At 35.7% G+C, this 11,785-nt stretch overlaps 2 protein-coding genes across 2 annotated transcripts; one reads left to right on the top strand and one right to left on the bottom strand.

Annotated features, from left to right (window-relative positions):
• Positions 1–4,787: 4,787 nt before the first annotated feature.
• On the top strand, positions 4,788–9,296 carry LOC131635350 (acyl-coenzyme A oxidase 4, peroxisomal-like). The gene is made up of 13 exons (XM_058905967.1): positions 4,788–4,945; positions 5,093–5,194; positions 5,533–5,639; positions 5,895–5,972; positions 6,062–6,185; positions 6,287–6,360; positions 6,651–6,710; positions 6,871–6,980; positions 7,309–7,468; positions 7,749–7,825; positions 7,993–8,164; positions 8,403–8,495; positions 8,925–9,296. The coding sequence occupies exons 1-13, from the start codon at positions 4,927–4,929 to the stop codon at positions 9,048–9,050; spliced, it is 1,302 nt and encodes a 433-aa protein (XP_058761950.1). The 5' UTR covers positions 4,788–4,926; the 3' UTR covers positions 9,051–9,296.
• A 257-nt stretch (positions 9,297–9,553) lies between these two features.
• Positions 9,554–10,731, bottom strand: LOC131635351 (protein ZW2-like). The gene has a single exon (XM_058905968.1). The coding sequence runs from the start codon at positions 10,467–10,469 to the stop codon at positions 9,771–9,773; it is 699 nt and encodes a 232-aa protein (XP_058761951.1). The 5' UTR covers positions 10,470–10,731; the 3' UTR covers positions 9,554–9,770.
• Between the last annotated feature and the right edge of the window lie 1,054 nt (positions 10,732–11,785).

The raw sequence follows: 11,785 nt of genomic DNA, 5'->3' as shown, positions 1-11,785 counted from the left end.
GAAATGACCTGGAATTGATTTTGGCATGATAAGGCTTAGGTTATGCATATTTGGAGGTGAGATGATGATTCTGAGTTTTGGGTGTTTTTGGGGTGTATGGATGGATCAGACAACTTCCAAATGATGTTTATGGGTTGTGGGAAGCATCATTTTGCTCAGAACTTGCAAGGGATGGAACTTGCACTTTCTCCTCTTTGAAACTCATGAAACTTGCAATTCAAGAAAGAAGAGAGAAAACCTATAATTGTGAGGTTTTGGTGTGAATTGAAAAGTGGAAGTGACCTCTATTTATAGGCCATGAGTTCTGAATGCAGAGCCTTGCAACTTGCTTCAAAGTTTGATGATTTGGCTTAAGGGATAGAAAGGAATCTTTCACATTTAATGCATATGGTTAAAAGTAACTAAACCATGGTTATTTCTCTAAGCTTCTTATCTCTTTCCATTCTGATCTCAAACCAGAAATATCTTTCAATTATTGCCTCTATGTGTCATCAATTGGATCATTTGGTAGAATAGTGCATAACTTTGGTAAAAATGGCTTGTAATTTCAAGTGAAAAGTTCACTAATGTCAAAATTCAAAACCATGGCTACACTCCATATTTTTCCATGCTCTTAGACATTTTGGAAAGCTCATATTACACATTTCAAAACCTTAGTTGAAAGTTTCTTCAAGATCTTTAAGGAAGTGGGTGAAAAAGATCCATGAACTTTGAGAAAAATGAAGTTTCAAGTGAAATTTTCCAAAGATGCCAACTTTGAAGCTCCATATCTCTTAAATGGTTGATCTTATGGAAAAAATTTATATGTGTCAAAGTTGTTTATTGGATCAAAATCTACAACTTTCATGTTGGAAGTTTTTTTCAGTTTGTAGGTGAAATTTTGAGAAATTCCCTTCCAAAGTTTGGAAAAAACCATGAAAAACACTTAGAAAAATTTTCTAAGTATGAAAGTCAAACTTTTGACTTTTTGATTCTTGATTGATTTTCTTGATTTTTCTTGATCAAATGACTTCATATATCATATATTGATGATTCAAAACTTCAAAAGTCATGGTTGACCAAAATTCCCCAAAAGTCAATGGTGATCTTGTACAGTTGACTTTTTCATACGAATCGCGTTTCTGGAGATTTCAAATGAAACCGGCTATCCTCACCAAATGAATAGTATGAATGGATCACATTGAAGCATTAGAGGATATTGAGCCATGGTTTGAGTTGTGGCACCATGTCCTGATTAAAAAGTCAGTTGTTCAGTGAATTAGGTCAAAAACCCTAATTGTCGACCAGATGAAATTGATGACTGTGGATCTTGAATTGAGATACAATTTCCATTGTATATTGTCATAGGGATTATTTGAGGATGATTGAAACCTTTGATTGACTCCCTGGGGATTTTTAGGGTTTCCCAAATGTGATCCCTGATTTCAGTCCCTGATAGTTCAAAACACTAATTCTGAGGATTTGTCTGATCAATCTTTGTGTAAGAGATGTTCTGAGCCAATGGATTAGGTCAAAATGATGCACTTGGGGTCTTGAGGTCATGTCCCAAGTCATTAGGTCAAATTCTGAGCAAAAGTCAAGAGTATGCTGTCTTCAGTCAAAACCCTAATTTGGTTGATTCAAAGTCTTTGAGCTTGTTGAAATGAATCTCTGAGGACCAAATGTTGATTGTTGATGAAGATAGTTCTTTTGAGATGAAGGGAGAACAAAACCCTAATTGATTGTTACTTGTACTGATGAGTGATTTCCTGATAAAATCCTGCTGAGTCACAAGTAGCAAACACAAGCTATGCAATTTGTTAGAGATGCAAATGATGCATATGTAGATGATATGAGGTGGTATCTTAGGTCATAAATTGGGGTATGACAGTGATGATGAGCAAGAAATTTATTAAATGTCGGGCTCTTAGTTTCACCGACGTCGAACTTCACTGGGACCACTTCGACATCCACATGGTTAAACACGGGGCCAGCCGGTTTTAGGCCCGTGATGGCAGCGACATCCAAGAGGGTAGGAGTGATCATGCCACAACCGATGTGGAAAGTGTTCGTCGAACCTTCCCAAAAGAAGAGTGCAACTGTCAACATGTTGTGAGAGTAAGAGATGCCTTTTTGTGACATGTTCAGGAGGGTGTCGATACCCAGATCTTCCCACAGTTTGCCCTTGCTGGGCTTCAAACGAGCCATCCAAGCAGCAAACTTGGGGCATCTCAATGGAGGAGCCGTTCGAAAGTTCCTATCGTAAAAACGCAAGGAGAAAGGTTTCAGAGAGGTTATCAACGGTCTGGAGTCTTTACTAATGGGGAAGAAGGCGCCTTCATCAATCGTATAAATTTTAGAAGGAGCATTAACGGGTAGCGGACCTAAGAAAGATAAAGGGGCACCTTCAAGTTGGAAGGGAATAAGTACCTGAGATTGCCATATTTTGGCTTTTTCATCAGCAAATGGGGGTTCTGGGACGTAGGGTTTGCCGTCGACGAGGCGAAGCTCATAAGATTTGGCTGGAGACACGTTTAAAGTAGAGGCCGCCATTGTTGTAGGAAGAAGTTTTTGAAGAAGAAACGGTTTTGATAAAAGAACCAGAAATGTAGAGAGTTGAAGAGTTGATGAAGACGTGAAAAGGAGAAGAAAGAAAGTTTTCTGAAGAAAGGCTACTTATAGCCAGTAAAAGAGCGTCACTGGGGAGTAGAGACGTAGCAAAAAAGGAGGCACGTGGAGCTAGATTTTTGCACGCGTGGAGCCCACTGGCGCCACAGAAATGGAGCCATCACATCGCATTAAATAATACCACGTCTCGAGGCAATAAAACGTGGGGGAAGCAATGATGACATGACGTCAGCAGACAAGACGTTACAGTGAACCTATTCCACTAGGTGAACTTAAACGTTCAAGTCGAAATGAGGGAAGTGGAAACGTTAGGTCGAATTCAAGATTTTCATATATGCCACTTTCACGCATCATCTGCAGGTCGAAGTGACATCTCTGAGGGGGCATTTTGTTACCCTAAGAAAATTCCTAGAGGCAAAGCAAGACACGTGTTTTCATAAGAAGACTCCCTCATTATAACAAGAAATCTGTACAAAAGAGAAATAAAGAAAAATGTTGACAAATAGATGATGTTGAAATTGTTAGGAGTCGAAGCAAGAATAAAAGTCGAACCTGGTGGTTTTATACTTAGAAGATTTTTAGATAAAGCGTTCGATGGTGGGAAGCGGTGTCGATGGAAGGCAGTTACCAGTAACAAGTAAAGCGCGAGAATTCAAATGTTCAAAGTTTGAAATGTTAATAAAGCAGTTACCAAGCCAGGATCGTGCGTCAGAAGCGCCAAAACACAGGAAGATCCTACGAGACGGTTGCTGCTAGTTTAAATCTTAGCCGTAGATTGTATTAGGTAGTTACTTCATGTAAAACCTATAAATAGGCCAGAATAATGTAGAAAAGTGTGTTCACTATTACAATCAAACTACTTGCTTACACTCTGCCCATTTTCCGCCCTTCAGGAAACAAGAGTTGCTAAGAGTTATGATGTATGTGAATCACCATCTTTATTTTCAATGCAATCCTTTTACTTTTTAATCATATGCTTCGAAGCTTTCATTTGTATTGTGTTCTTTATCCAGTATTTATTTTGTCTCTTGATCATCGTTTCAACCAAGTAAACTGAAACTGATTGTTGTCATCAGAGAACCACTTCTGAGTCGATGCTATCTGGTGGTCACGAGTCATCCCAGAAGGTCAGGGTCGGGAGAATCATAATATCACAAAAAATCTAAGTCTAGGTTCGCCATATAGGTCACGAGTCACCTGTCGGTCACGAGTCACCTGTCGGTCGAATCTAACAGTTAGCGTGGAAAGACATTGAATTTGTTACCAGCCTTAGAAAACTGTTTCTTAGGCAAACACTTCGACGAGACAGATACAATCCCAAAGAACTTTAGCACGTGGTCTTAAGATCAACTGGTCTATCTTGCAAGTAACCCTTAGTTTCAAGGCTTTGGGAGGACCAGCGGTTGTTTACCAATTTCCACAGTAAACAGAGAGTGGTAAACAAAATCGTGCCATAGTACAATCCTTACGCCACCAAATCAGTGTACTAGAAGGAATATTTGATCTTGTACCATGTACTATTCACCCAAGTAAAACCTTTTTGATCTTATCTTCTAATCTTCAGAGGCTTCAGAATGCGTGTTGATGAAACATGTTTAGAAGGATCTAATGCTTAAATAGAGTGCTCAGAACCTTGTCTTGAGAGTTTTGAAAACTTGTTCTCCAGAACCGTATCTTCAGAACTAGCGCTAAATGTCAGAGCTTGAAAAACTTCATAAGTCCTTTATCAAAGTCAGAGTCAGGAGTCATTTGATGACCATTCTATTAGAAGCAAAGTCAAAGAACATTTATGATCTTGACTATTCTATTGTTTTGCAAGGGCGAGTTGCTGAATTGTCAAAGGCCAACAGATCTCCACTGCAAATACAGATTCATATCTGATAACAGAGGCCTAATTGCTATAACGTGTCTAACATAAAGGACGTTGCAAGAGGATCCATCATCTCCGAGATTTCAGTATACTCATCCCTCAAATCTTAAAAAAGAATCTTGACATAAATATATTATAAAACATATCCTTATGATACCCCATATTTTTAAGTGATGGGATTGAAAATGAAGTGATGGTTTCGGTCTTGAAGATATACAGAGTACATGACGTGGAAATTATCCAACAAGATAAAAAACAATTGATATTTGTCTTTATCAGAAAAAAGGAAAATTAACGAGGTGGAAGATATATACAACGTGTACTGTCGTGTTGCGTTTTGCGTAGCCATCTTTTTTTCTCTCTTTCTCGCCCGTAGTTTTTTTTTTTTCCACTCTTCCCAACCAATCGCAAACTCAATCGCTTCAATTCACCGTTCCTCTTCCACCACCATGACTCGCAACAACCCAGGTTCATCCCTCTCTTCCTTTTCCATTTCCAATTTCTTCTTTCTTATTGAATTTTACTGACTTTTGATCCGTGAATTACGATCCCATTCTTATGATCTATTGTTTTTATTGCTAACTAGCTATGTTTTGATTGTATATAATGTCACAGATGATGAGAATGGAAAAAGGCCTTCATATTTTCATTTGCCATCACTTGATGTCTCTCAGGCATTTCCACAAGCAACTCCTGCCTCTACTTTTCCTCCCTGTGGTAACAACCTAATACCATAATCACATATGCTTAATCATTAATTTTCAATCATAATTGTTCTGTTTAGTCCCCTATTTTGTGCACTTAATAGGTTGCTGATCCTCGAAATTGAAACCTTTGTTGGATCAGTCTAATTCAGATATGTGTTTGTAATGTAACTCATTTTCAACAGATGTTCACTTTGATCTTATACAGTTAGTTGGTTAATGTTATTATGTCTTTAACTTCATATGATTTTTGGGTGTAAAGTATATTTTTTGTGAAACAAGATATGTTTGGGTTTGTGAGGACTGACTTGCATTTTGCATTGGTGTTGTGTTGATTGTTGGAAAGTGCAGCTTCAGATTATTTTCAATTGGATGACTTGTTGACTTCGGAGGAGCGGGCTGTTAGGATGAAAGTGAGAAAGTGTATGGAAAAAGAAATTGCTCCCATAATGACCAAGGCAAGTTCTTTTTTCCGTTTTAGAGTATTCAAAGTAAATATCTATTTTGGCCCTCCACAAGTTAATATACAATTCGGTTAAGATGCTACTTGAGTTGATTCGGTTTCAGAAAATATCTGTCTGGACATGTTGATCCGGTCCTCGAAGTTATCGTTTTGCTAATAAGTTTATCTTCGAGAGACCTGATTGTAAATTAAGCCGCGCGTGTGTGTGTTTGTGACTTTCTGTATGTGTTGACTCATGCTTTTTAAACAGTATTGGGAGAAGGCCGAATTCCCGTTTCATGCTATTCCAAAGCTTGGCGAACTGCGTATTGCTGGTGGCACAATCAAGGTTCTCTATTTACAATTTCCCTTATATTTCATCTTAAATAGGTCGTAAGACAGTTCAAGAGTTCTTAGCTAGTTGTGATTGATTCTCAGGGTTATGGTTGTCCCGGTATTTCCATAACTGGAAATGCTATTGCTACAGCAGAAGTTGCTAGAGTTGATGCAAGCTGTTCAACTTTTATTTTGGTCCATTCATCCTTGGCAATGCTAACTATTGGTAATATATGTGTTTGTTAATAATAAATCTTTGAATGGTAATTGTTTTGCTAAATCCATTGTTCCTAATATTTTATATGTTTGATTGTCTACCAAGTAAAGCTTTATGTGGGTCTGAAGCTCAAAAGCAAAAGTATCTACCTTCGTTGGCACAGCTAAAAACTATAGCATGTTGGGTAATTTGCTTTCCATGGATTTGAAGGATTTGTGTGAATTCGGATTGCCTGTAGTCAGCAACCCTACACAGTTAGGACATTGGTGGCAGTTGGGTCGAGAACGAACGGTCCAGATTTCAATACAGATTTTGAAGTTTTTTCCAATTTAATTCACCGAGTCTGAAATCTAGACCGCTCCAACTACCACCAAAGAACTGACTGCGTGGAATAAGTTAACTGTAGACTATCCAAAAACCTAAATTTTCTGAAGTCACCACTTCTCAAAGAGGTTTTATTTGTATTTTTATTAGGCTTTGACTGAACCTGATTATGGAAGTGATGCTAGTGCTTTGAAGACCATAGCGACCAAGGTCCTCTGCCTTATGTGGCTTTTATTTGCTAATTGCTTTGATAGGAAGTTTCATTTTGCTTCTTTTCAACTTATTTGTCTTTTTATTAAGACACGCTTTCACTGTGCTCAATTGTTCCAATGTTCAATAATGTAGTCTTGCTTTGCATTGAAAATATCAGGTTGAAGGTGGTTGGATCCTCGAGGGCCAAAAACGGTGGATAGGAAACTCAACATTCGCTGATTTGTTGGTTATCTTCGCAAGGAATACCTCAACAAACCAAATAAATGGGTATGTGATATGTGTATAGTGTAGTTAGTCCTGCTTCACTTTATTTACTAATAATGAATGAAATGCAACTATGTTTTCACTTTGTCTCCGACATTTCCTGTTAATATGGTCCAAACTAGGAAATAGAGTGAAAATAATGTGACATTTTAGTAATTATTAGTGAAAGTGCGAAATGAAAATATAAAAAGTTTTCTCCAACTAAACAGACCCTTAGAATACTAATTGTTTTTCTTTTATATTTCTTTAAGTTTTGTATTTTGTGGATGCTTTTATGTCCTGCTTTAGAAGTACTCATTTTTCTTATTTTATTTCTACGCATATTATTCAGATATATCGTACACAAGGATGCACCTGGTTTAACTGTCACAAAAATAGAGAATAAAATTGGACTTAGAATTGTACAAAATGGAGACATTGTTATGAGGAAAGTTTTTGTCCCTGATGAGGACAGAATAGCAGGAGTAAATTCTTTTCAGGATACAAACAAGGTAACATTTATGAGGTGTTCTTCTGCTGTTGTTCCAATAGTACTGTAAGGTTTTATTGTTTCAACTTCAAATGAATGTTACAAGTTTGGTCCATATAATTTCTATTATCTGTCCTCTTTTAGAGCCAGTTGCCGTGCCTTTGTAAGATTCTGCATGTCTTAGGTTGTGAACAAGATCAGCATTTGTCTGGTGCTACGATTCACAGTGCACTAGAAGGCTAATGCCGGTCCAGTATTTTGAATATGCCACTCTAATGCATGTTACTTTTATCTCTAAACAGGTACTCGCTGTTTCGCGTGTGATGGTTGCTTGGCAACCTATTGGTATATCAATGGGCATCTATGATATGTGTCACAGGTATGTTAGTTAAATAGCATGCTTAAAAGAGTGGCGTAATAAGAAATGATAGGATTAAATTCTCACTCCGAACCAAACACGAACACGAACGATATGAGCATGCTTATATAAATATGCTTAATCATAGCTTTCATTGCATTTCATTGTGAACTATATGTGTTTTAAAGGTACCTAAAGGAGAGGAAACAATTTGGAGCACCATTAGCAGCTTTCCAAATCAACCAACAGAAACTTGTTCAAATGCTCAGTAATGTTCAAGCCATGATTCTTGTTGGTTGGCGTCTATGCAAGTTGTATGAAAGTGGTAAAATGACCCCTGGTCATGCTAGCTTGGGGAAGGTAATTATTAATAAACTAATGACTTATTAGCATATATAATATCATAAGATAGCAAAATTTGGACAATGTGCGACGCTACGTTGTGATTTTTTCTGTGATTCACAATTTTTTTTCTTCTGTTATTTGCAATTTACAACACTATAATAAAAATCTTAGGTAGTTTACTTTGTTGTTATTATTATTTTCACTTTATTTAATTGTGGAAGGTAATTTATAATATATTGTCAATATTTTTCAGTCATGGATCACATTGAGAGCAAGAGAAACAGCTGCTTTGGGGAGAGAATTGCTTGGTGGGAATGGAGTTTTGGCAGATTTTCTAGTGGCTAAGGTTCTCTCATGCCTATTCCTTATATGATGTTCCATTTTTGTTCAACAAACAGTGGTGATTTATAATTTTTCTTAGTAAAACATCATATTTCCAAAGCCATCACTAAATAAAAAACTCAAAGGTCCAAAATAGAATTTTATTAATGTGAGTGGGTGCTGATGGTATATAGACACTGACCAAATTTATGATATCAATAAATGATGCTTTTGGATAAGGATAAAGATGGAAATGTGGGCACAACTGTATCATAATGACTTTTTCTTTCATCCGAATCATATCCTCATTTAAACTACCCAAGATCCTCTTCACACCATGACTATGCCTTTACTTGATTTGTTGGTGAAGATTTTGAGATATGTTTAGATTAGTTGTTCCAAATTGGACATTTTTGTTTTCTGACATACTTTGTGCATTTTTCTAATTTTGTAGGCATTCTGTGACTTAGAGCCTATCTACACGTATGAAGGCACATATGATATCAACACTTTAGTTACAGCCAGGGAAGTTACTGGTATTGCCAGCTTTAAGCCAACTACTCAAAGAAGTAGAATGTGAAAGTGTAAAAGTGTTCCTCTACAGACACACCATTGGATTCCATTGGTTTATATTTCTGTAATTATACAAAACAGAAGCATTCAATAATATCCATAAAATGTTTCTACAAAGCAGTTCAATAAAAAAATGACTATATTGGATATTCTTCTTTTTTCTTTTTTTCTTTTGTTGTTGAATGCTATGAAGAACAAGCTTCTGGATCACATGTTTTCCCCTTTATATAACATTTTCATTTTCATTTCTGCATTGGCATTCTGCATCTATTATTACCCTTGATGTGTCAAGAATGAACCTTCTGTTGAGAAAATCATAAAAAACACATCTGCTACAATACAAATATCCAAGTGCATGGGAAATTGAAAATGTGATTCTTTTAAAGTTCCACATCTTATGCATCTGAATTCTTCACTCACAAACATGTCTTAATATCACAAAAGGAAAAAAAAAGGTAAATATAATATATAATATAACTATAAACATATAATTAAATAATTGGAATCTGATTGAGTGGAGTGATATTGAAGCTTCCAGATAAAGCATGCATTGCATGGCTTGATCTTGTTCTCCATTTTTCAATGCTCATCAAGGAAACATCATAAGGTCTAAACAACCTGAATACACACACAATGTAAATCATCACTGCTAAGGCTTATGTATTACACAACAGAAAAACACTTCACAGAAAAAAACCTTAAAAAAATTCTAATGATTCAGTTCAGTTCATCCTTGATTTCCACTCTCAGCATCCTTACCCAAGCCCAAAGACCTGACCCTAAGCTGAAGCTCAGCCACAGAAACAAAAAATTTAAGAACTTGAGCTGGTCTCAGAATCTGCACAACTCTCAGAGCTGTCTCAGTCCTCAAAGCATCAGCATTTGTCACCAAATTCTCCAATTTTTCTTTAAATGTGTTAGGAACATTACTTCCCTCTGCCATGAATGACCTACTCAAACACACCCTTCCATGGCTTCTAATCAAATCAAGAAGCGGCGGCGCCGCGGTACTCTCATGAACCTTAGCCATCTCATCATTGAGTTCCCTCTCCTTCATCTTAGTCTCTTGCTTGAGTTCATCCAACCTCTCCTTCTGCTCCTCTGACAGATCATCCTCAAGAGTTTTGTTCACAAGATGAAATGTAAGCCCTGGTTTGAACCCTGCAATCCAAAGATATGATTTTTCCAATGAACTTAACCATGGTGGTGAGAAAACAAGAAGAATGTTCTGATGGGCTATCTTTGATTTCTCCTCATAGTATTGTCCATAGTGACAGATTACTCTGTTTAACAGATTCATCCTTTCGGTACCATCCATCTGTTGTCGAAGTTCTTGAGCTGAAAGAAGCTCATCAAGGTAGTTTCTTTGACGATTCAACCATCCTTGCAGAAATTCCTCAAATGCAGCAACATTTACATCACTCATCTATGTATTATTGTGAGAAACAGAGGAAAAAACAGAGAAAAACAGAGAGATAAGAAGAAGAAGAAGATGATGTTGGTGGATGATTCAATGGATTTATTGTGAAAATGGGAGAAAAGGGTAATAGAAAATGTTGGTTTTCTTAGAAGGGAAGCATTGGTAATGGTGGTTGTGTGATTGGAAAAGAAGGGTAATGGCGAAAACAGAGTCATTTGGATGAAAACAGAGTAAGCGGTGTTGAGTTAAGAAAATACAGAGGATAATTTATAAAGAGTAAAAAAATAATGGAACTTATTTGGAATGGGTTTTCGGTGAAATTTGTCTATATATGGTGTTTTTTATTTTATACAAATATATGATGAAATAATGAAAAAAGTAAACAATAATTTTGATTCTTGAATGTGCTAGAAACATTACTATTATAATATTTATTAAAATTTAATTATATATATATATATATATATATATATATATATATATATATATATATATATATATATATATATATATATATATATATATATATATATATATAAATTAGGTTATATATACAAATATTTTTAATATCCACTATGTGTAGACAAATTATTCAAGTTTTTGAAAACTATATAATAAATGGTATAATATAATTATTTTTTTCAGAAAAAGTTAACATTACTTCATTTTTAGAACATAATTTAACCTAAAATTTATAATTAAGTTAAAAAATATATATATTATCATCTCATTCAAATGCTTAAAAATAAAATAACTAATGCAATAAATTTAGAGAAAAAAATAACTAATCAAAGAGAAACTAGATGACATGTTTACAATATCAACATTTTCAAAAAATATAATGAGAGAGTCTCACTCATGCATTTGGCTTTTTACTCTAAAGAAAATAAAATAAAGGGGTAGAGGGGATGAACGGTTAGTTGAGTATTTTGATGAGTTATTGTGTTGGTTTATTCATGTGAAGGGTAGTACTCAATTATGAAAGAGTTTTATTGTGTTGCCATTTGAGATAGGGTTTGGAATTATTGGCTTTGAATAAATGAGTTGACACATGCAAATGATGGCATGGTGCCGTCTTTGTTTACACTATTGGTTTCATGCCAAGTAAGAGAGAGAAGCTTAGATATTGAGCCAAGTAAGTAAGAGAGAAAAAAACTATTCTCTTCTTTGACAGAAAGATTTTCTACATGAATTGTGTGAGAGGTGAATTTAAAGCATCTTATCCTACCATGCTATTTAAGGCAGAGTTGTTACTTTATCGTATATATGTACACAAGTTGGCACCTTTTGAGAATCTTGTCTTTTTCTTTTCCTAAATCAGT

Source organism: Vicia villosa, unplaced genomic scaffold (genome assembly GCF_029867415.1).
Source record: "Vicia villosa cultivar HV-30 ecotype Madison, WI unplaced genomic scaffold, Vvil1.0 ctg.001467F_1_1, whole genome shotgun sequence".
Classification (NCBI taxonomy): Eukaryota; Viridiplantae; Streptophyta; class Magnoliopsida; order Fabales; family Fabaceae; genus Vicia; species Vicia villosa.
The sequence above is the reverse complement of the archived record's forward strand: the minus strand, read 5'-3'. Positions and strand labels throughout refer to the sequence as shown.